The following is a 26,518-nucleotide window of genomic DNA, read 5'->3' on the forward strand; positions in this document are numbered from 1 at the left end:
TTCTTTTGAAAGCTCTTACAATTCTCTTTACAACAGACTTTAAATTTTATAATTCCGCCCAATACTTATTAAGAATTTTGATTTTAAAGTTGATACAAACAATTAGTAACGGTAAAAATGTAGATATCATTTCGCTTTACTTTATGAACGATAAATGTGCGAATAGAACAGCTCAGCTATTTAATGAACAACATCAAGATCGATAAGTCAGGAGGAAGTATGTTCTAGAGTTAGTAAAAAAATTTCAAGAGACAGGGAACGTAGGCAATAAAAAACGAGAAATTGAAAAACCTATAGTTAATGAAGCTAGTGAAGTTGCAGTTTTGGGACAAGTACATCTTGATCCTACATTAAATACGAGGCAGCTCAGACAGCTGGCATCTGTGACTGGGATCAATCGAACTAGCATACAAACCATTTTGAAGAAGAATATATTCCATCCATACAAGATACATTTTGTCCAGGAACTTCATGAGAATGATTATGACCGCCGTTTGCAATTTTGCGAAATAATAAGTGAGCGAGCAGGGAACGATCCACAGTTCCTTTTTAATATCTGTTTTTCTGATGAATGCAGTTTTTTCTTGAACCTGTACGGTAAATCGTCACAACTGCCGCTATCGGTCCGATTCAAACCCAAGAGTTTTTCACGAGGTGTAAACAAAGTAACCGGAAAAATTAAATGTATGGGCTGGAATTTTCGGTGACCGGCTGGTGGGTCCTTTTTTTGTACCTGGTAATTTGACTGGCCAAATATATTTGCAATTACTGGAAGACGCTATTGACCCTGCCTTGACTGATATTATTGAAAATGTTCCAGAGTATGATGAAGATCATTTGATTTTTCAACAGGACGGTGCTCCATTATGCGTTAATTGTCCGTCTGTATTTGGACCAACGTTTTCTACGGAATTGGATTGGGAGAAGAGGCAGCAAATCTTTATTCTTGTATGGAAGCGGGCGGTCATCAGTTTGAACATTTAAGCAACTAAACATAATTTAAATTTTAAAATGTAATTTTTTTTCAAAGTATTGGGCGGAATTATAAAATTTAAAGTCTGTTGTAAAGAGAATTGTAAGAGCTTTCAAAAGAAATATTTCTCAACCCCCAATGCCATTTAAATATTTTGGGGTGATGCTTACCCTTGCTTGAGGGTGAAAGTGGCGGAGTCAAAAATACCACCAAAGAATGTCCCCCTCTAATCTAAAATCGACGGATCTTAGCGTTTTTCTACAATGTTGACGCAGTTCCTGAAAATGGCTCTCTTTCGTTTTCATTTGGCCACCCTGTATATCTGGCCCCATATAACAATTTTCCAGACTGCAATATAAAAATAAGTAATTAGGTATATCATGTTCACTATAGAATTTAAATTTAAGTTAAATGAGAGCATCATTTTTAAAATTATAAAAATACTGTATAAAAAAATCAATACATAAGTTGAGTAATTTTTATGTTTATTTAGCTGCATTGCAATATTACTCTATAAGCTTAACCAAACAAAAGAACAGGGGGAGTGACAAAGGCAGGAGATCATAATAGTGGGGCGGATATCTTTTGTTGCTGAAATTGCTCAAACACCATAATGTGTCCGTAATTCTGTCGTGCGGATCTAAAATCAATAGTCTATTAGTCTCTACTTTGATTTGTTTTTTTTAATAGCTTTTATTTGAATAATGATTTTTGAAAGAAACAAAACTACCCTGTGTGATTTAGGTATGTAATAAACAGTTTTGTATCCTCTAGAAACACTACACTTGTGTTAGTGTTTTTCCATTGTTATAAAAAAAATTAAATTATTAATATATTTATAAGATATTAAGTAAATTTTATGTAGTTTCCATGGAAATAAAAATAGTAATAAGAATTTTGCATTTGATTAGGTAAATCTTTGAAACCTGTGACAGAAACGGTTTCGCCCAATTAAACGCAAAATCCTTATTCTTATTGTACAAAAACATCAAAACTTTCGGTACAAAAGTACTTTATAGAAGTTTTACACGTTATTGAAGCGTACCTTTGCATTTTCACTCCTCTCATCTCAGCACTGATAAAGCTGTGGTTTTTATTAAAAAATGTTATGACCATATTAACAAACCTACTTCTGGCAAATTAGAAGAATATGCTTTTATGAAATTTACTTCCATTTTTATAAATTTAATATGCACAAACGCTAAAACATTCTGCAGATGCAGAAACTTATCTGGAAGTTGCGTACACGCGTATAACAGCTATGCAGCACGCCAAGCCAGCTGAGCGTCCCATGTGGTGACGTCATTGCATTGCTAGGGCTAAGACAAATATTTGCATTTTAAAAATTATATAGTTTGGAAACCGCTCAACGGATTGAGTTGAAATTTTCAGGATCACCTAATCATGAGCAATACTTTGCGTATACAATAACAACGTTTTTGAAAATTTACTGAATGACCCCATTCAGTGAGCGTTTTTTTCTCAATTCTGATTTTTAAAAACAATTAAGAGTTGATGTTTTCTCTAATATGATTTAAATTCAAGCTCGAGCTTGGTTTTTAATTGACCAAATATTGAGTTAAAATAAATGATTAATTTGAATATACAGAACAATGGAATTAATTATACATACCTACAACCTCTCAGATCTTACAAAAAAATAAAAACTATTTATTTTTTTCTTCGGCAGCACTATTAACTCCTGATGTTGTGACGTGAAACCCGATTTTAGGTATATTAATTTTTTGAATAGTTACAAAAAAAGTAAACAATAGAAAAGCAGTAGTAAATACCTAATAACCATTATTATATTAGATGCAAACATCGGAAAGTTTTATTCATTCATTAGGTGCAATACAGTTGAAAAAGTGGTGACATTTTTTACTACATTACCTACTTGAGAAAATACAGTGCACTCTATCAACAACTATAAGTGTCTCAAGTGCAAGTACATGATAATTACGTGCGGAAAGTTCTTAATAATTTTCATTGTATATTTGCATAAGCAAAGTGAGGAATGAATATGCAGAACTCCATATCTGAAACAGAAAAAAGTAAAAAGTAATATATGTATATAGTTAATATTATTTTGTCTTAAAGGTTGATGCAGCCTGGCGAGACAATCGCGCTTGAAAATAACAGCCCTGTATACCAGCCTACTTAGTATGAGTGATTAAAGGACAAACCACTTTTTATGTGTCCATTAGATAATTACAGTCTTTTAATATTTAAGTGAAAATTAACAAAGTTAGTGAGTGGTCTGAAGCTGAGATTTTTTCTTAAATTGAATGTAGGTACTGTAATTGTAATACTACCCTCATTAATGTCTCCAAAGTCAAAGGGAACATGCCTCCTGCTTTCATGGTGACAAATTTGTTTGCTCTGTTCATGATAATCACCAAATCTTCCTGAACTTTCACATTGCAATTGTACCAATTTGCCATGAAACATGCTTCTGTAATTGTGCTGCTCTAAACATATTTCATTAAAGAATTACTAAAGATTTGAGAACATACATACGCCTAATAAATATGTTATTAATACATTATAATCAGTTGTTTTATTAGTTGCGACCATAGGTCAGAAAAAAAATTACAGACTAAGATATGTACTATCATTATTCACATGAATAGAAACTTTTCAAATAAAACTTTTACGATGCAAAAGTTGCCTTACTGAATCCAACACCTTCTGTCCATAGCAGCAGTACAGTGAAACTTCCAATGTCATGCAAAAAGAATACGTTGCCATCATCAGAAATTGCATGCTGTTGATAGGAGTCTAGAATAAGAGTACAGGTGCCAGGTAAATTAAATTTGCGATGTTTTTACTTACGATCACTGCCTTGAAAATAGCGCAGCAGAGCACTATGACGGTACACGCCAAATGGCAAAAAACGCCCGCTGAAAATGTCTCTTCTGTCAGCTTAGAAAATCTGAAAACCAATTGAGAATTATAACTAACATATTTTATTAAACAACTTGAAAGAAATCATAAAGAAATGCTTACATATGGTGAAATATACAGTTTTTCCCTTAATTTTAGTTATAGTTATAACGGATACGAAAAAGCCTGATTGATAAGAATACAAAGTTGAAATTGCAGTTGTAAATTTGTTTACTTTGCTATTTTAGTACTGAATTAATAAAGAGTTTCCCTTTTCTGATATAAACGATGGATCAATGATTTTCACAAATTATATTCTGATTTAACAGAAATATATGAAAACGCGCATTACAATGCATGTCGCAAGTGAGAAACAGACACGGATAAAAGATAACCAGTGTTTCGGCAAAATAAAAAAAATTAATTCTCCTCCTGTTTCTGTAGACTATCGAGTCATTTCCCTCGTATACATTGATTTTTGGTGACAGAAATTATTTTGCAAGAATTGTGAAAACAAAAAGAAGAAAATTTGCCCTTGCGGTTACAAGAAATAGAAGTGGTTATTTTACTAATTAGTAGTTATAGTCCGATCAAATTAGTCATAAAAAATAGTGGTCAAATAACGAAAATTTCGACAGAGTTAAATTTTGGTGGAGACCTTGAGTACACCATTAGAAATAAGGTGTCAAAAGTCCCCACCAATCCCATGTGTGCTAAAAAAAGTTATTCGGGGTCAAAGGTCAAAATTTGAGGTTTTTTGGATTTTTTTCGAAAAAGTTTTATCAAAAAAGTAGCTCGGACAAAAATTATAGATCTTAAAATTATCTACAAAAATGGTTCTTATACCTATGCCTTCGGGCTTACAGCAAATGTTCAAATACATTACCGTTACCGTCTATGCACAAGTGTACACGTTGGATATATGAGCGGCGGATGCAATGGAATAAACCAGGGTTGTTACGTATTTCTTCAGCGGCATCTTTGATACAATTCCGCAACTGCTCTCTACATTCTCTACCTCGGTGTGATACACGACNTTATAACGGATACGAAAAAGCCTGATTGATAAGAATACAAAGTTGAAATTGCAGTTGTAAATTTGTTTACTTTGCTATTTTAGTACTGAATTAATAACATAAGAGTTTCCCTTTTCTGTATAGAAAAATAGAAGTAGTTATTTTACTAATTCGTAGTTATAGTCCGGTCAAATTAGTCATAAAAATAGTGGTCAAATAACGAAAATTCCGACAGAGCTAAATTTTGGTGGAGACCGTGGGTATACCATTAGAAATAAAGTGTCAAAAGTCCCGTACATGAAGAAAGAGACCGGAATTATGGTGAGACAACTCTTCAGCTTTGTCAATTAGTTTGTTAAAAAAACGGAAGTACCGAATTTTTGTAATGCTCAAAGATTCTATTTTGTTTTAACTTAAAATAAAAAAGAACGAAGGAAAAACTGAAAATGAAAATGGTCCAATTTGTATCAGCCGCATATAGAGCGCCGAAAATACTACTGCTTTACCATTATGCCAAAATTATTTTATACAGGGTGATTCAGTCATAATGTCATTAATTTTAAGAGCAGATAGAGGAAAATGAGTATAATACGATGGCGTGATTAAAAAAATATGAAATGCATATTTAAGCAGAAAAAAAATTTTTCAAATCTTTATTTAACCCCCTTTTCAGGCTGTTACTGACCGGCTGACGTCAGCCGGTTATTCACAATATTATGCACGGCTACGATATGAACAACGCGCCCTAGATGCAACGTTGCCATATTTATATATTTTCGCTCATATAAAGACAATAAATAAACGGTTTGCTTACACGTCAGTCAATAATAATTTAAAATGCTATAAATTATTTTTTATAATTATGCAATCAACACATTAAATTGTTATTGTTGCCCTGCAAAGCAAGAACCTCGAGCAGGTCTGAGTATGCCTTGCCAAAAATCAGTTTTTATTAACATCATAATGTTAATTTTTTTAATTTGCTGTAAGCCTTCGGGCTTGTTATGTATTTCTTCAGCGGCATCTTCGATACAATTCCGCAACTGCTCTCTACATTCTCTACCTCGGTGTGATATACGACAGATTTCATATAACCCCATATTCTATTCTATTATACTAAAAATTTAAAGTAACGCGGCCCATTCAGATGTTCAGGTAGAAAATGCGGCCCAATTAAACGATCACCATATACTCATGCCCATACATTGACACCAAATCTCCTCTGAAAGCTAAACCGACGAATAGTGTGCGGCTTTTCATCTGACCAAATGTGACTATTATGGCTGCAAAGAAATTAGCTCTGTTTCACTTTAAATAAAATTTAATTTTGAAGTTACAAAACTCCAAGAGTTCAAGTAATTTAAATTTCATTTCACAACCATTTCAATTTCATTACAGAAATAATTACATAAAAAAACAACACTCACTAGATAAATTATAAAGAGAGGGTGAAATGTATGTAGTATTTAAATATTGACTCTAAGTAATAGAAGATAAAAAAACAACCGGACGGAGACAAATAAACAACTCGGTACGTGTTTCCGACCTAGGCTAACCTGTATCTAGGTCAATAACCTATCTGATCCACTTTTAATTTGCACGTGTACAAATAGTCTAGGAGCCAGATAGGGTGCCGTGGCCAACAGAGTGCCACGGCTGCAAACAACTTATTCATAGTATTTTGAGCTCCTGAATCCAAAAAACTTGGTCGCAAAGCCTGAGAGTGGTGAGTTTAATTATTATCAACAAATTAAATGTTTAAATGGCTGTAAAAAGTTTTTATTTTTATAGCTAGTAAACGGAACCCTATCTGACTCCTAGACTAATACGAACTGTAGTAGGATCGTATTCCATGCAAAGTAGAGCAAAAAGTTGTCGGTCTTTTATCAAAGGAAAATATTAATGTTTTAACGTTTTATAATTTATTATGTTAAATAATACATAGTTTTAGTATTTCAATTTATTATTCAATATGCAGTTGCGTATAACCAAAGTTTACATAATAAATGTAAACTTTAGTGTAAATATAAACTTTGGTGTAACCTAGGTACCTACCTACTTACTACTACTTATTGTTTTTGAGAAAGTAATATGTCTTTTACCTATTTAAAATGTCAGCACGAGTAAAACAGCGTTCATCCGTCCAGCGCACTTTGTTTTAAAAATAAAAATAAAGTTAGTGACTGCTGCACTTCGATTTAGCTGCAACTGCAAAATTCAAGACGATTGAGGAAATCAGCTGGTTTTAAAGCTTAAAGTTTTTAAAAATGGTACGGATTGAGTGAATTCTCGCGCAATATCCGCCAAACTTTGGTTTATGATATCTCCAGTCGCCTTGAAATTGTTCTTGTGGAAATAGTAGGCTGCTCCTCGACTAAATTTAAAACAGCCTCTATCACATTTAAGTCATTTTATCGATGTCCTGCACGTTCGCTGCGCGGTATGGTATGATAGATGAAGTTGGAAAAATGCGGGAGATATGGACGGTGGTAGATTTGAATAAACGCTTTAAATTGTTAATGGTTTTGTAACCGTGTGTAGTGCATTTTGTATATTCGGGTATTTAGTAGTGTGCCGACTTTTTCTATTTGATAAAATACGGTGTGCCTACAAACAGGTAACTACCTCTGCTCTATTTATTTTCTTTTAACGAAAGTTGACTTCGAGAAGTCAGGCTTGTTAAAACATTCTTCGTTAAGTTAATACAATTGTTAAAATTATTTATAATAAAATGCAGCATGCTCCTTTATTTACTTGAATACGTTTAACAGTAAATGTGAACCACACATTATGATGTGAACTTGACAACGCTGTTCGCTTCAGCCGACAATTGTTCGTGACATTACGTTACAAAATTTTCTGAGCATCCGGGCATCTGCCAGGGCCGCCCTCGTAGCGGGAGTTATGGGTTGATTTCCTTCATTTTTAAAAGTCGAGTAAAAAATTTATTTTTTTTCCGATTTTCTGTCTTTATTAAGCCTTCCGAATACGTGGTTAAAATTAATGACATTATGACTGAATAACCCTGTTTATTGGCAGGTGTTATTGAAAAATGTAGAAAAAAACAAAGTTCTCCCAGTTTCAAATCATTATAGCTTTTTAGTGGAAATTTGGATAGAAAAATTTTATAAGAAACGTCCCCATAAAACCGAACAATGATTCGACAAATTCATTATTTTCGCACTATTTCACTCCATTCAAGCATTTCCGGGCCATTCTGCATAAATATAAAAAAAATACTGTCACAAACCTGTATACTAAATTTTGATGGACAATAATCTTATTCAGTTTCTCATACAGCGTCCTATCATTTACTGCTTCTCCTCCATGAAATTCCCGTCCAAAGTGTTTCAGTCTGTATTTAAGTAACTCAAATTGTGCAGCACACAAATCCATGAAGAGTACGTTCAGAAGGTCCACAGTGACATTGAAAGTACATATACAAAAAATCATCAGTATCTCCGCAAAGTAAACTTTGTAGTAGTGATCCTCTGGATTGAACGGAAACCAAAAGAGTAAAGGAAAATTTTTATGGCCAGGGTTGTTTATCATCGGGTATAACACTTGAACTGTAACTGTTGCGCTAGTATACAATTTATAAGTCTTTTTAAGTGTCTGACCAAATTTTAATGTATTCTTCAAAACTACTTCTTCTTCCGTCGTCTCGAGTTCAGTGAATATAGGGTTCTGTAAAATCTCATCCAATAGTAGCAAGTTATTTTTGTGCATAATTAAATTAATCATTTTGCATGAAAATGATATTCCTGTTAAGAGATAAGCAATTGACTGAGAAAATACCGCTACGTTTGAGATGTGCTGAAATCCATGTACAAGACCTAGTAAATTGTACAGCGATACTACTGTCATGATCAGAATTGCTGAAAGATTGTGTAATACTTTGTACTTCTCTATCGAATAAAATCCTCCAAAGACCATGCACGTCCTTTCTTCTTTGATGAATTTTAAGAGATCTATATGCTAAAAATTTAAAACAAAAATTACACAAGCTTACAAAATAAGATAAACTTCATATATTTTTTACCGCTAAATAACAATACAATGTCAGAATTGCACGGAATTCTTCGCAAAATATTAATTAAAAAAATAACTTGGAAAAGTCTTTTAAGAACTTGTGCCATTATTTTATAAGTAGAACCTTGAATTTTTTGTATGTCCATTTAAATTACAAAAATGTCAAATTTATAACGATTTAAAAAGCAATTAGTGGTACTCACCCGTTTCATTTTCATTTTGCTGCCAGAATCTCGCAACGCAATCTTTGTAGAACATGGATTGCAGCGTTATATATGACATTAAATATTATATGCATGACGTGGACTATGAAATTAACACAACTAACAAGTTAGTAAGTTTAAAATATTAACGATGTTCATAGTTAAGTTTCATATGAAACACTTAATAGTAGGTATATTTCAAACTTGTTTGAAATTTATTTATTTATAATTCAAAAGACAATTCAACAATTTATTGTTGAACTTAAAATTAATTAACAGTAATCCAACAAAAAATATTTTTTCATTAAATCAAATTATTAAAAATAATTGGACAATTAATACAGACCTGCATCAAAAATCAATTCTATACATAGATAAACTCGAATCAAGTTTCTTGATATTAAAATATCTAATGCAAGATTTTAAAATTGCAATTATTGAGTGATAAAGTTTTTATCTTAATCTTAAAAATTCTATTTTTCTCCCTTGTGTACTTCATTATGAGGAAAGTATCTGTAACATAAGAAAATAAAATCTAACACCCTCTAAATATGTACATTATGTCCACATCTGAAGAGGGATTTTATACTTTGATTTAGGGAAAAAATCAATCATGCTAAAAAAATCTACTTTTTTGTTCTTGATAAAGCGAATGTAACTTCACACAAAAATATGTCAACACTTACACTTTTTAAACATACAGAATCGTTTCCCAAAATGTGAAATTTTTAGGTAAAAATTTTTTAACGTAGACGATGACCTACGGCGAAACATATTAAATGTTGGAAAAATTGATTATTTAAATGTTTCTTGAATGAGAATGACTTAAAATAAATTCAAATTGAACCGAATTTAAAACGTTCAAGTCAAAAACCTCGCGCGCGACGAGAGCGGCGTGACGGGAGATGGAGCCCCGGACGCATGCGCGTATATGCATTAACGTTAACTTTTACTGCTACCAGCGCGTAAATTACATGAACCATCAATGTAAAACTTTCTGAATATGAAAGTTTAACCCTTTCTTTAACTGATTCTAAAATCCCGGTCCGATACGTCCAATAATAATTAATTAACAATTAACGTTATAAAAAAGAAAGCTATTGGGAACAATGAGGCGTAGGTGATTTCTCTTTTTTTAAAAATTACCATAAAAATAAGCTATAAAGGCTGTTACAAATTCGCTTCTCACTACAGGGATCTCGGAAACAGTAACAGATACGAAGTAACTTAAATAGGGTCAAAGTTGCACAATCAGGAGAGTAGCATTATGCCTCTAAAAAATGAAGGCTAACATGATTAGGTTCCGAAATATTAAAAAAAACGAAATTTTGGAAATCCGTTTTTGTTTCATTTCAGCCTTGTTGAGGTGATATTGACAATAGAAGAACACTTTCTCATGGCAATTTTTTTTAACGTTTAGTCTCTCCAGGGCCATCATTAACTTTATTTTGTTAAATACTGTCCTGGAAATTTTATTACATTTTTGCAAACCTTCATGACCCCCAATACTGTACTGCCTCAACCCGAACCATATTCAGACGTTTTATCTCGAAAAATTCATGGTCAATGTATTCGTTCCTTTACCTAAATTTTTTATTTAGATTTCTATGTTTATTGAATGAGACTGTAAGCGTCGTTAGACCCTGTGAAATCCACCTAGTCATTCAAACTATGGTAGTTCCACTTACATTGCGATATACTATATGTATACAGGGTTACAACTTTTTAATTGTCCTATACAGGTATCTCTCTTGTTTTAAGAGTTACATAAATGGTTAAATGGTCAAAAATGGTCAGAATTTTAAAAATAATTTAAAAAATAAATTAATGCTTCATTGAAAATAAAAATGTTTGGTGGCCATCTTTACCATTTGGATTACTTTAGTAAACAGAGAGAGGGAGAGAGAGAGGGGGGGGGAGAGAGTGAGAGTCGACAAGGCTTGAAAATTATAGTATATTTTTCTGTACTAGATTTTCCTAGTAAATTTCCTTCAGTGTAACAATTAGTTTTTAATTTAACACATCATGCTGTGGTCTTCCAATTTGTCCTTAGATCCTGAAGTTGTTCAAAGACTGAAGTAAGAATATAAGAAACAATATCTCGTAAATAAATTCATTTTATTTTCATGTAAAAACGTTGACAAACTTCAAAAGTTATATGTAGCGAAACGGAACATTAGTGAATGCGCAGGTGTTTTCAAGAATCAAAAGCTTTCCACCAGCTCATTCAACATACTGTGCCTTGGAGGAGGAGAAGGTGAAGATTCCTGCCAAGGCGACAGTGGAAGCCCTTTTCAAGTAATCTCTGATGGTAATCATAGGTATATTTAACGAGGAATTGTATCCTATGGACATATAGAGTGCGGCAAAGGTTTTCCTGCTGTATATACAAATGTTGATTACACAGGCCGACAAAATTTCAAAAAAAAAATTCCAGAGATCAGACACTGCGCTTCCGAAGGCATTTGGCGCGCTGAATCCGAATCTGGCCTCAGAATTGATCCATCCGAGATATTCTAACCTAAAAGTGCAAAAAACACGTACTTTTGCTATATTCAAGGTTATGTAACTTGGCGAAAATAATTTTTTCCTTAAAACTGAAAACATCATTGGAAACGACTATCTTTCCCCTTCAAAACGCATTTCTTTATTTGGAAAAAGCTCTATTTTTCGCGGAGATATCGTCAATTTAAGATAACCAGTATGGCTATATTATTACATCATGGCTAACCCCATAACACTGAGCGCTGCTAGCCCTAATTGTTAGGAACGTTAACCCCAAGCCCTATAACCCCACAACACTAAGCGGAGCGAGCGCCCTCATCGTCAGGAAGGTTAACTTCAAGCCCTATAACCCAATAACACTAAGCGCTGTGAGCCCTAATCGTCAGGAAGGTTAACTTCAAGCCCTATTACCCAATAACCCATAATACCCATTAATTGTGTTATAGGTCGAGCCATGGTTTAATAAGGTAGCTATACTGATCATTTTTAATCGACGATATCTCCGCGAAAAATAAAGCTTTTTACAAATAAAAAAGTGCGTTTTGAAGGGGAAAGATAGTAGTTTCCAATGATATTTTCAGTTTTGAGAAAAAAAATTTTTTCGCCAAGTTACATAACCTTGAAAATAGCAAAAATACGTGTTTTTTGCACTTTTAGGTTAGAATATCTCGGAAACCTAGGGTGATGGATCAATTCTGAGGCCATATTCGGATTCAGCGCGCCAAATGCCTTCGGAAACGCAGTGTCTGATCTCTGGAATTTTTTCCTTGTTGGCCTGTGCTATTATGTGAAATGGATTTTGGACAAAATTTACCCTTAAATATGTAAATATTTTATACACAGAGCGATTTCACTTTAAATTTCAAAATTATAGGATTGCTTCCTAAGAAAAACATAAGTCCAGGTTTTGTAGTTATAACTACTAAATCATTTACTAATCCTAATTTATATTATTATACTAGTCATTTATATTTTTATAATCGGTCGATAGCCGCACGGTTTAAGGCGTCAGTCCTTAAATCGTGTGCAAATTTCTGCCCGGGTTCGATTCCCGCGGCCGGTAGACCGTAGATTAGCTATGCTTGTACGGAGGATTGGCACCCTCTGTGCAGGTATGGTAGGTTGGAAAAATGTTGGCTTGGGTCAATGTGAGAGATTGACACCGGTTGGCATTTGACCACCCCCCTAATTAATGAGGTTTTCCAGGTTTCCCTCATTCCTGCACGCAAATCTGCCTAATAATAATACGCCGCCTCCTCTCCCGCACAAGTCTCCGACTTATGGGCTAATTCTCGTGATTAGAATGAGGAGCAGAGATATTATTATTATTTCTTTGTAGTCATCTTAGATTTTCTACTGTGTGTATAGAAAAAATCAACACAAGTTGATATGCTGATTACTGATTGCTACTGATTTAATACACATATCAACTTTACTTATATCTTATACTTATTACCTATAATTATACCTATACTTATACTTGTATTTGTACTTGTAAGTACTTGTACTTATATTCATACATATACTTATACTTATACTTATACATTTTCAACTTAACAGATTATGTTAATAACTCACCACTTTGTCTAATTCAGAAAAGTTATGAGTATTTTAATCATATTTATCTGTAGGGCTTTTAACTAGGTTGGAAACTATATATCAATTTTCGCTTGGTTTTGGGTTTTATGCACACACTATAATTTGGTCACAAATGGTATATCTAAAGTATATCTTCTATAATTGAAATTTTTCTCAGAGTCTATAGAGGTGCGTCATATGTAAATGAATAATTAAATAAATTAATTAATTAAAATATAGGTGTAATTTGCTTTATAAACTTAGGTCTCAATAGGCTTAGTTTTCTAGATACGGGACAGTAAAGAGTATTTTTTTTATTGTATTTCAATCTAAATAAATGATAAATCAAGGGAGATCTTTTATAAGCGTGTGTTGAGGTATGGAATTTTTTATGTAAAAATGTATGGTAAACAATACCCAAATTTAGATGGTAATATCCAAAATTTATCAAAATGTTTCCTATTTTTTGACACAATCATGTTTATTTTTATTAGTACCTTACTGTCGCTTCTGATAGAAACAGGAAGCAATTCACTGAGATATACATTTTTCTAACAATCGTAGTACACACAAGTCGTGTTTAAGCCGATAAGTGAATTTGTGTTTATATCTACAAGTCAACAGGAACAATCTTGCAAAAAATAGCCAAAATATAGAGGTGCACCATTGTTACCCCCATAATCTTGGCATGTTTGGACCACTTCTACTGGACGCAAGTCAAAGTCCAACCTACACAACGACACTAAAATCACACCGATCGGACCAGCCCTGCGCCCAGCAGTCGCGGCCGACAGTTTATTACACTTTATACCACACTAAACACAAATATACTTATTTTCAATATCTAACATTACACCCCCTATTCTTCAAAAATTTCCAATGTTAAAAATTGGCCTTGACTTCCTATTTGAACTCCCAAGAATTAAATCTACGCTAGTACTTGTAGCGAACAAGTTTCGCAATTAATTGCAATCTGCGTCTTGCACAATACCGATGTTAAAACTTAATGTTATGTGAACATTTAATTATAAGCGGCATGGCGTATAATACATCGAAGTATAATTATATGATTACCAATCAAAATAAACTGAATAACTATTATTCATTTCATATATCACTAGAGACATATTGGCAAAAATTGGTGACAGAAAAAAATCCTCAAATATATTATATTAAGAAGAAATAGAAAATATACTTTTTATATAAACATTTTTAGAAGCTGTAGATTATAAGAATTAATTAAGCTGATGGGTGTAATAATAATAATTAATGTTTCTCGCAAATTAATCATAATCAAGGTAAAAACTAATAATATGTAATTGGATAGAGTAAGCCAGAATATTACATATGTAATTATCCTAGGTATAATTTTCCTCATTTATTAATTCTCATTAAAAACATACAAATTAAGTACGATAGGTAAATCTAGATATATAGTACAATAATTTTAACATACTATACCATAATAGACGTGCTAAACTTAAATTTACATCTTTTTTTTTAGGAATGGTTCAGGAAAGTGCAGAATTCTGGATTTTAGCAAGCATACTCGTAAATATGTTATACGAGTACATGCTCAGCACAAACTAGACCGATCAAAGTAACTCATTTAGAGGGAAAAAAAAGAAAATTGTTAACTGGACCTTTATAAGTGGAAATGGTAAAGGGACTTATAATAGACGAAAAAAAGAAAATAAATAAATGCGTGAGCAGGGGCGGCGGGGGGTTGTTTTGGGGGGTTGAAAAGTTATGAAAAATAGTATCATTGAGATTTCTGGCGAAAGTTGACGTCAAACAAAAAAGTATCTAATACAAAAGTTGTAGATCATGCAAAAATCTACAACTTTTGTAGAAGTCATTTTTTAACATAATCTCAAAATTTCCGAGAAAAATGCGAAAAACAGGTTTTTTCTGATTTTTTGTTTTTTATTTCTCATTTCCGCAAAAATAATTTAATTTTGACGAAACTTGGTGAATATATACCTTTCTCTGTCTTAAATAACCTCAAATGTTTTTAGATACAAAAAAAAATCAACCAAGTTTCTGAGATATTCATTTTTTTCGGCCTGAAACACTTTTTTTTCGAAGAAAAATTCTACTTCAAAAATTCATCGTACAGTGTTCTGCCGGTAATAATTTTTTTCGTTTTGACATATACTTTTTGGTGAAATAAAAAAGGAATCACAGTTCAAATATATATTTGTTTAAATTAAAAAAAAATCAAAAACTGATTACATACACCGTTCAAATGTACGGAAAAAAATACAAAAAAACTGTCTCATTGTTTGACCCAAAACTATTTTTATACAGTATTGCTATAAACATAAGTCGAAAAGTGAATAAATAAAATAAATAATATTTTTTTTTCCGTAGGATCGATTAGTGTACTTATTTTTTTAAAGTTTGATAAATTCATAGATATACAGTGTGTCCAAAATATTGATGGGATAGCATTAGGATCTAGGAAACGGTAAAAGATACGGGGTGGCTCAGATTAGAAAAAAGTTGTGTGTTTTTATACCTAACAATATGCAGTTTAGAAAGTTTTAAAATTCCGGGTAGTTCCGGAAATTTTTAATGATAGCTGCTAAAAACCTTTTTAAGCGAATACAATAGTAATATCATCTAATACAGAATTAAAAATGACTAGATTTTGTCATAAAAATAGCAGCGATATGTTTAAAAAAATTAATCTGATGATTGCCCGTCGAAGACGAAACGTCGGATTGCAAAAATGTTGACACCATTGGAGAGAGCGAAGAAAGTGGCAATGTAAATATGCAATTTTTTTTAACTTCGTTTTCAAATAAAACCAGAAAAAAAATAAAACTATTTTGCAAAATTTCGGGTTTTCAGATTTCGCGTCAACTGTAGCCTTTGCAGTTAATATTTGCTGAAATATCAAATCATCCTGAGATAATTTATCATTTGTGCATTTTTAATTCGCCTTAGATGTTTATAGCAATACTGTACAAAAATAAAGTTTTGGGTCAAACAATGAGACACAGTTTTTTTTTATTTTTTTCCGTAGAATTGAATGGTATAATCAGTTTTTGAATGTTTTTTAATTTAAACAAATTATCAACAATAACTGAAAATTCATTGTTGCAAGTCATTTTTTATATTTTTTTGCATTTTTGAGCATGTTTTTGAAATGTTATTTCTGATTTTTTTATTTCACCAAAAAGTATATGTCAAAACGAAAAAAATGATTACCGGCAGAAAACTGTACGATGATTTTTTTAAGTAGAATTTTTCTTTGAAAAAAAAGTGTTTCGGGCCGAAAAAAATGAATATCTCAGAAGCTTCTTGATTTTTTTATATAAAAAAATTTGAGGTTATTTAAGACAGAGAGGTATACTTTCACCAAGTTTCGTCAAAATTAAATTATTTTTGCGGAAATGAGAAATAAAAACGAAAAATCAGAAAAAAACGGGTGTTCGCATTTTTCTCGGAAATTTTTAAAGTTATGTTAAAAAGTGACCACTACAAAAGTTGTAGATTTTTGCATGATCAACAACTTTTGTATTGAATACTTTAATGTTTGACGTCAACTTTCGCCAGAAATCCCAATGATACAATTTTTCATAACTTTTCAACCCCCCAAATCAACCCTCCGCCGCCCCTGCTAACGCATTTATTTTTTTTAATTTTATTGTAAGCCCTTTTACCATTTACACTTATAAATGTACAGGTAACATTTTTTTTTCTCCAAGTGTAATTTGGTTGGACTAAACATTTTGATCAACTTGTAGTCATTTATAAATGCATGTATATGTACGAGTATATTCTATGAATCTTTTTTTCTCTATTACATACAATTAGTTATTAAAATTAATTGATAAAAAGTAAAAATATTATATTAACTAAATTTCAGTATTTTATATCTTTTTACTTTGTAGTTATTAAAGGTAATTCCTTTTTTAACTTTCCCGGTAGAAGTTCTTATTAAAATGAAAAAAGATTGGTGATTTACTGTAGGCTTCTTTTTGCAGAATTCGGATTTACGTTATAGTTTTACTGTTGAACCAAGTAATTCTATACTATTATCTTAAAAATATTGAAAACCACAACCCAGCAACAAGTCGCAACTGGTTCTTAAGCAATTAGACACATCACCCTATTCCATGCTTTTACAACAAAAAAAAGGTGAGTAATATTTCTAAGAACCTTTACGAGGTGCAATCTGTAAACACTGAAGTTTTACTTAATTTAAATATTTGGATCACTAATTCCCTAATAAATTTTCTCAGAAAATGCGATACCATGTTCAGTATTTGATACTGACGGGAAGGGAAAACTTCAGATATGACTCAAGGTTGACGCTCGATCAATTCCAGTCTCCAATTTCACGGGAAGATATCTGCGGTATACATAAACTGCAGTAATATTCCCGCCGCAGTTTGAAACAGACGTAAAAACAACAACAGTCTTAGCCCGAGGTACCAACAATACCTGAAATTCAAGAAACATACTGCAAAAAACAAGCCGACGTTATAAACCTTCGTCAGTTTCGAAACTATAGTGAACAGTGCATACACGAATACAATGTTTGCGGTTAAAATAATTGTTCTATTACTCTTTATATCCAGATATGCAGGTGAGTTAATTGCTTGGTAGTTATCACTTTTTAACACTTGGTTGCACCTTGCTGTCTATGACATAAATATGCGCTAAAACGCGACTTTTGAATAAAAAAGTTTATGGGTTTGTTTGTTTTATATTTAGTTAGTTAAACAAATATACTTATTATGGATACATATTTTGCGAAAGTCTTACAATATTCAGTCCTTTTTCTGAAAAAGAATATGATTGAATTACAGAACAATGTAATTATCACCTGACTTAATAATAATTTCCTTGAAAAAAATAACGTCATTTAGAAACATAATTATGTTTCCCATACTAAGAACGACGTCCACTGTATTCAACTTTATTTCTTCAGTATAAAACAATTTAGTCTTGAATAAAGAACAAGAACTTAACAATTTCTGATTAAATCCAAATTATTTTGAAATTAATAATACCAACATACAACAAAATTTGTATCATATAAACTTTATAAGTATCGTCCTAACTGGCGAAGCTACTTTTATTTTACAAGTTGTTGTTGCCGTTCAACTTTTGTTGTTTTGTTCCTTTGCCATCAACTTGTCCAAGAAAGATTGTCAATTAATTGTCTTTTAATCCCTTATTCCTCCATCTTAAGAAACTGACCGAGGTCAATCGAACCAAGATCGATATCTGAAAGACGTCTTCTTCTGTATAACATACATTAAAATAGCATTTCACCAATTTTACTGTATCACAGAAGTGATTTTTAAATTTGATGTCACATATATCAGGATCAGTTATCACAAAATGCATATACTTTCTAAAAGGTAACAAAGTATTGGCTTATTGTAACAAGATTCGATACAGAAGTTTAATGCAAAAATTAGTACATAATATCTTAATATACAGTCATTGAAGCTTTTCATCCTATTCGAAGAATTTTTTCGAGAAATCAATAGTTTTTTAGNCTGTCGATTTCCCAAGTCCGAAATTCTTTAATATTTTTTACTGAGATGAAGGTGGAGAAAAATAAAAAATATCTCCTTGTAGGGTAAGTTTTTTTACAACAAAAAATATACTTTATATATTTTTCCTTCGAGCTATGGTTTGGCCGGAAAAAATTCTATAAATCAGGTATGTATTGCGCGCGCGAAGCTCGATCAGCGGCGTGAGAACCTATTTTTTGAAGCCCGCCGCTTTACATTATAATTGTGATAGCCCATTTTCAAGTAGGAAGTCTACAATTTTTTTTGTTTTTTTGGAAAACCTTCCAGACATTGAAGAAAACAAAATCCAATTGTTTCCAGCACGATTCGGCTTTTTCGTCCTATGCTTCTGTTCACCAACTTTTAATTAAATTAAAATTAAAGTTGATGACCCAAACCAGACTTCGACCCCGATTACCGTTTTTCGAGACAAATTTCTAATTAATTTTTATGCAGTCTGTAATCACTTAACAAATAGTTTTTTCAAAACTACCCTTTTCTTCTCTGATCAAAAATTTCAATTTTTTTGTTTTTTTTTTTCATCAATTTAAACGTTATTTACGGTAAAAATGTGAGAAAACCTCAAAAAAACGTTAAAAAGCGTGACCCTTTAATTTTTTCAAAAGTTTGACTGTTTGAAACAAAGAAACGGTTCGCTAGATCGAGATGAAACTTCACAGGGTTCTTCTGGGTATATCGAACTGTAAAAGTCATGCTTAACATTAGCCATTTCGTGAATATTTCTAATTTAGCCGTCAATTTTCTAAAAAACCGTAAATTACACTTTTTCCTGTTTTTTAGAATTCGTGTAAAAGATGAAGACAAACTTTTTTCCTAATGTTGCGGCAGCATGCTAAAGGAAATTTATTCCACTTTTCGAAACTGCCCTTCAATTCTCTGTACGACCATTTATCGCCAAGATATCGATGAAAAATAATTGTATCGAAATTTAAAAAAAAATTTGAAGCTGCACAAACAAGTTACCTGGTCCATGCAATGGCTTAGCTGAAAAAAAACTTTCCAAGCCCGTGGACTGGAAAAAAAAGAAAATTAGCAACATTTTTTTATCGCCTATTTCTTAGAATTGCATGATAACCGTAGCTTCTAAAAAATTTTGACCGAAAGATCTAAAAACTAGAATCTTAGAGCTTCAAAAACGCCAATTTTTCACCTAAATACAGTGTCAAAAATCACGAAAAAATTTCGGAAATACTTTCTACCCTTTAATTTTTTTCNCTACAAAAGTTGTAGATTTTTGCATGATCAACAACTTTTGTATTGAATACTTTAATGTTTGACGTCAACTTTCGCCAGAAATCCCAATGATACAATTTTTCATAACTTTTCAACCCCCCAAATCAACCCTCCGCCGCCCCTGCTAACGCATTTATTTTTTTTAATTTTATTGTAAGCCCTTTTACCATTTACACTTATAAATGTACAGGTAACATTTTTTTTTCTCCAAGTGTAATTTGGTTGGACTAAACATTTTGATCAACTTGTAGTCATTTATAAATGCATGTATATGTACGAGTATATTCTATGAATCTTTTTTTCTCTATTACATACAATTAGTTATTAAAATTAATTGATAAAAAGTAAAAATATTATATTAACTAAATTTCAGTATTTTATATCTTTTTACTTTGTAGTTATTAAAGGTAATTCCTTTTTTAACTTTCCCGGTAGAAGTTCTTATTAAAATGAAAAAAGATTGGTGATTTACTGTAGGCTTCTTTTTGCAGAATTCGGATTTACGTTATAGTTTTACTGTTGAACCAAGTAATTCTATACTATTATCTTAAAAATATTGAAAACCACAACCCAGCAACAAGTCGCAACTGGTTCTTAAGCAATTAGACACATCACCCTATTCCATGCTTTTACAACAAAAAAAAGGTGAGTAATATTTCTAAGAACCTTTACGAGGTGCAATCTGTAAACACTGAAGTTTTACTTAATTTAAATATTTGGATCACTAATTCCCTAATAAATTTTCTCAGAAAATGCGATACCATGTTCAGTATTTGATACTGACGGGAAGGGAAAACTTCAGATATGACTCAAGGTTGACGCTCGATCAATTCCAGTCTCCAATTTCACGGGAAGATATCTGCGGTATACATAAACTGCAGTAATATTCCCGCCGCAGTTTGAAACAGACGTAAAAACAACAACAGTCTTAGCCCGAGGTACCAACAATACCTGAAATTCAAGAAACATACTGCAAAAAACAAGCCGACGTTATAAACCTTCGTCAGTTTCGAAACTATAGTGAACAGTGCATACACGAATACAATGTTTGCGGTTAAAATAATTGTTCTATTACTCTTTATATCCAGATATGCAGGTGAGTTAATTGCTTGGTAGTTATCACTTTTTAACACTTGGTTGCACCTTGCTGTCTATGACATAAATATGCGCTAAAACGCGACTTTTGAATAAAAAAGTTTATGGGTTTGTTTGTTTTATATTTAGTTAGTTAAACAAATATACTTATTATGGATACATATTTTGCGAAAGTCTTACAATATTCAGTCCTTTTTCTGAAAAAGAATATGATTGAATTACAGAACAATGTAATTATCACCTGACTTAATAATAATTTCCTTGAAAAAAATAACGTCATTTAGAAACATAATTATGTTTCCCATACTAAGAACGACGTCCACTGTATTCAACTTTATTTCTTCAGTATAAAACAATTTAGTCTTGAATAAAGAACAAGAACTTAACAATTTCTGATTAAATCCAAATTATTTTGAAATTAATAATACCAACATACAACAAAATTTGTATCATATAAACTTTATAATTATCGTCCTAACTGGCGAAGCTACTTTTATTTTAGAAGTTGTTGTTGCAGTTCAACTTTTGTTGTTTTGTTCCTTTGCCATCAACTTGTCCAAGAAAGATTGTCAATTAATTGTCTTTTAATCCCTTATTCCTCCATCTTAAGAAACTGACCGAGGTCAATCGAACCAAGATCGATATCTGAAAGACGTCTTCTTCTGTATAACATACATTAAAATAGCATTTCACCAATTTTACTGTATCACAGAAGTGATTTTTAAATTTGATGTCACATATATCAGGATCAGTTATCACAAAATGCATATACTTTCTAAAAGGTAACAAAGTATTGGCTTATTGTAACAAGTTTCGATACAGAAGTTTAATGCAAAAATTAGTACATAATATCTTAATAGTACAGTCATTGAAGCTTTTCATCCTATTCGAAGAATTTTTTCGAGAAATCAATAGTTTTTTAGTTTTTCACGATTGAAAACTTGGAATTTTGAGTGAAAAAAAACACTTTTTTAAAGAATTTTTCGCGAATAACTCAAAAACTACGCATTTTATTAGAAAAAGTGTAATCAACAAAAATGTAGCTTATAAATAAACAAAGAAAATCGTTTTTTAAAAAGTGTTGTACGTCATATACAAAGCGAAATATGGTTAGTGGAAGGGGACTTGTTTTGGGGGGAATAATCGAATCGATGTATTCAACGTCAAATAACGGAAAAATGATTAATTTTACGTGTATAACGCTCCTGGAGTTTTTTGTAGTACTTAGCACTTGCAAAAGTTAATTAGAGTAAAACAGATGGGTTGCTAATATTTTTTAAGGAAATATGAGCAGTAAACGCTGTACCATTTCCATCAGAATTAAAATTAATCGTAGACCCTTTACAATTAGTTTTGTTTTAGTGTCTTTTTTAGTGTTTTTGAATAATGTACGGTAAAAGTTGAAAACGTATTTTTCATTATTCAAAAAAAATTGCCTTATTTATATAATAACTCTGAAACTATGAAAGATAGGTAAAAATGATAGACAACAAAAATGTAGCTTTTTTTCAAACAAATATTTTGCTTTTTTTATTCCTATAGCATTAAAAATAGAGGAGATATCGCCGCTTGAAGTATCCATTTTAGTGAAAAAACGACTTGTCTCGAGCCCTTCGATCCATTCCCTTTAAAAAACGAAGGACTTNGTATTAATTTTACGTGTATAACGCTCCTGGAGTTTTTTGTAGTACTTAGCACTTGCAAAAGTTAATTAGAGCAAAATTGAAGGAGTTATCGTCAAAAACAGATGGGTTGCTAATATTTTTTAAGGAAAAATGAGCAGTAAACGCTATACCATTTCCATCAGAATTAAAATTAATCGTAGACCCTTTACAATTAGTTTTGTTTTAGTGTTTTTCATACGATCCTGAAGTTAGTCAGGTTTAGAATACGTATTTTATGAATAATGTACGGTAAAAGTTGAAAACGTATTTTTTATTATTCAAAAAAATTGCCTTATTTATATAATAACTCTGAAACTATGAAAGATAGGTAAAAATGATAGACAACAAAAATGTTGCTTTTTTTCAACAAATATTTTGCTTTTTTTTTCCTATAGCATAAAAAATAAAGGAGATATCGCCGCTTGAAGTATCCATTTTAGTGAAAAAACGACTTGTCTCGCCCTTCGATCCTTTCCCTTTAAAAAACGAAGGAACTTAAAAGGTTTTATATGCAAACGACCTTACAGCTCTTGAAATTATCTTTAAAATGCTTTTTTGTAGGATACTATAGCTTCAAAATTAACCGAGTTATAGTAAAAAAACCAATGAAATTTTTTCGGATTATATTTAAAAATCGATTATAAGAAAAATATTTTACATTAATATTGGTAAAAGGGTAGTTAGTTTATAAGAGTTGAAAATGGCAAAAGTAAAATATTCTTTCATAAACAATATAAGGGAATTTTTATTTTAAATTATTGCACAATTATAGCATTCCAATATTTAAAACGTAATTTTTTACCATTTTTTTAGCACAAGGATGATTTATAAGGGTTGAAAAGTGTTATGAGATACAAATTCTTTCATAAGCAATGAGGGAATTTTTATTTTAAATTATTGCACCGTTGAAGCATTCCAAGCTTTTAAAAAGTAATTTTTTATCATTTTTGTCAATACAGCGGTGGTTTTTAGGGGTTGAAAGGGAAAAACTCTTTTATTGACTATAAGGTAACTTTTATTTTAAATAATTTCACGATTTAACCATTCCAAATCTTTAAAAAGTATTTTTTTATCATTATTTTTTGCATAGGGGTAGTTTTAAGGGTTAAATAAAGGGTCGAAAAGATAAAATATATTATAAAACATTTTCGAGAACATGGAACATTATTTAATCTTTGTGCCTGAACAAGATTTTTATCAATAAAATGCTTAAAACTTAATTTTTTCTATTTTTTCACTTAGGGGTAGTTTTTATCCCTAAAAAACAAAAAGCGTCAATCGGGCTTACGCCACTTTTAAACTTGAGCCTAAGATAAACCTTATTCTAAATTTTCATGCAAATCCATGCAGTTTCAAAGAATTCGGAGGTTACAGCTAATTTTCAGCTTCAATGACTGTACTATTAATAGCCCAGTCAGTGGAGGTCACAGAAACAAGTAATTAGAAATATGGCTGATTTTTATAAGTACTTCAAAGTATGCACATTAATATAAGGAAAAGTTCATTGGACTGTCGATTTCCCAAGTCCGAAATTCTTTAATATTTTGGACTGAGATGAAGGTGGAGAAAAATAAAAAATATCTCCTTGTAGGGTAAGTTTTTTTACAACAAAAAATATACTTTATATATTTTTCCTTCGAGCTATGGTTTGGCCGGAAAAAATTCTATAAATCAGGTATGTATTGCGCGCGCGAAGCTCGATCAGCGGCGTGAGAACCTATTTTTTGAAGCCCGCCGCTTTACATTATAATTGTGATAGCCCATTTTCAAGTAGGAAGTCTACAATTTTTTTTGTTTTTTTGGAAAACCTTCCAGACATTGAAGAAAACAAAATCCAATTGTTTCCAGCACGATTCGGCTTTTTCGTCCTATGCTTCTGTTCACCAACTTTTAATTAAATTAAAATTAAAGTTGATGACCCAAACCAGACTTCGACCCCGATTACCGTTTTTCGAGACAAATTTCTAATTAATTTTTATGCAGTCTGTAATCACTTAACAAATAGTTTTTTCAAAACTACCCTTTTCTTCTCTGATCAAAAATTTCAATTTTTTTGTTTTTTTTTTTCATCAATTTAAACGTTATTTACGGTAAAAATGTGAGAAAACCTCAAAAAAACGTTAAAAAGCGTGACCCTTTAATTTTTTCAAAAGTTTGACTGTTTGAAACAAAGAAACGGTTCGCTAGATCGAGATGAAACTTCACAGGGTTCTTCTGGGTATATCGAACTGTAAAAGTCATGCTTAACATTAGCCATTTCGTGAATATTTCTAATTTAGCCGTCAATTTTCTAAAAAACCGTAAATTACACTTTTTCCTGTTTTTTAGAATTCGTGTAAAAGATGAAGACAAACTTTTTTCCTAATGTTGCGGCAGCATGTTAAAGGAAATTTATTCCACTTTTCGAAACTGCCCTTCAATTCTCTGTACGACCATTTATCGCCAAGATATCGATGAAAAATAATTGTATCGAAATTTAAAAAAAAATTTGAAGCTGCATAAACAAGTTACCTGGTCCATGCAATGGCTTAGCTGAAAAAAAACTTTCCAAGCCCGTGGACTGGNTATCACATTTAACTTCCTTTCCGTTAATAACAACCCTTGTAGCATTGTTGCCATCACTTTCGGAACGTATAGCATCTGCCGAAGTTTGTGATGATGTTCCACAAGTTAGGCATATCTCTTTTTGTAAGGAACAGCTATATTTTCCTTGGATTTTCCTTGCAATATCAAGTTTGTTAGATATAGACTCCTCAACATAACTTTCTGCTACAGAGGAGCTCTAGCATCCACCATGCCGTTTGATAGATGTAAGATCAGCGCCTTTATTAGCCAATAAAGTTGTTGAAGTGCGCCTCATACAATGGCCAGTATATGCTTCTGAATTTGCGATATTCAGGAATGAAGCAACTATTGAGGGTACTTTCGTCAATGTATGGATTCCAACAGGCAGAGAAGTACATTTTTGAATGATGTATCCTAAAAGGTAAAGAGATATTACCTTAATCATTAAATGTTCTTTATCGGAAGCCCCAGCCAAAAATTCTTCAATATGTGCTCTTTCCAATACTGCAGCTTTTCTGCTTTGCATCTATAGTAGCCTTCAACATCGAATACTTCGACCACATAGATGAAATTACATATTTCTTCTTCAAAATTAAATGATAGGATAGCATGGCTTCTCCATTTATTGTCATTACTCTCCGTATTTCTCTATATTCGTTAAATTCGACGAACACATTTTCGTAATGTTCCCTGGATTTCGGTGGCATTGCTTCTTGAATTGAAATTGCTTCTTGAGCTACTTCAAAAACAGCCACAGGAACACAATTATTTCTTGCATTTGCAATTTGCATTTTTACAAAATTCAGATGGAACTTTTTATTAAATAACTGATAATAAGCAACGTACCGTAGCAACCAGTAGGTATAACAAAACCTACCACGTTTCATTGAGTACTATAGTCTGTTTAGAAATGAAAGAGAGTAATAAAAGCTCATTATCAATGCAAATCGTAAATAAATGTAGTACTGGTGCTTATATTCAATATTCTTATATTATGTATTTTCCGTATAGATGAGGTCTACTTTTAACAAAACTTTGTGCGATCGGACTGTACTAAATTGTAGCAGGTAGCTAAAATTTAATCCCCGACAATCCGTCTTTGTCTATGCCGCTTCAATTTCTCGGTCCATTTCTCTTATAAGTAAACAATATAAAAACAGCATTTCAAAACATGAGGCTACTTTAAGCATCATAACCGGGTTAAGAG

General features: G+C 31.8%; 2 protein-coding genes across 3 annotated transcripts in view; one reads left to right on the top strand and one right to left on the bottom strand.

Moving 5' to 3' along the window:
- Nucleotides 1–2,764: 2,764 nt before the first annotated feature.
- LOC108908803 (odorant receptor 4-like) lies at nucleotides 2,765–9,151 on the bottom strand. Its single transcript, XM_018712946.1, has 6 exons — nucleotides 9,111–9,151; nucleotides 8,126–8,853; nucleotides 3,809–3,908; nucleotides 3,650–3,754; nucleotides 3,289–3,444; nucleotides 2,765–3,012 (listed from the first exon to the last, which is right to left on the bottom strand). The coding sequence occupies exons 1-6, from the start codon at nucleotides 9,123–9,125 to the stop codon at nucleotides 2,950–2,952; spliced, it is 1,167 nt and encodes a 388-aa protein (XP_018568462.1). The 5' UTR covers nucleotides 9,126–9,151; the 3' UTR covers nucleotides 2,765–2,949.
- An 8,379-nt stretch (nucleotides 9,152–17,530) lies between these two features.
- The window catches only part of LOC108909599 (serine protease easter-like), a 33,119-nt gene continuing 24,131 nt past the window's right edge, over nucleotides 17,531–26,518 (top strand). The window contains exon 1 of one of the 2 annotated variants that reach the window (XM_018713992.1): nucleotides 17,531–17,793. In XM_018713992.1, coding sequence (XP_018569508.1) covers nucleotides 17,742–17,793 — 52 coding nt within the window. In that variant the 5' untranslated portion in view covers nucleotides 17,531–17,741. Of the gene's footprint in view, nucleotides 17,794–20,820; nucleotides 21,084–26,518 lie in introns of those variants that run through there. The other variant, XM_018713985.1, reaches the window with a different exon arrangement.

The sequence above is a fragment of the Anoplophora glabripennis genome, unplaced genomic scaffold, assembly GCF_000390285.2.
Source record: "Anoplophora glabripennis isolate ALB-LARVAE unplaced genomic scaffold, Agla_2.0 scaffold9, whole genome shotgun sequence".
Classification (NCBI taxonomy): domain Eukaryota; kingdom Metazoa; phylum Arthropoda; class Insecta; order Coleoptera; family Cerambycidae; genus Anoplophora; species Anoplophora glabripennis.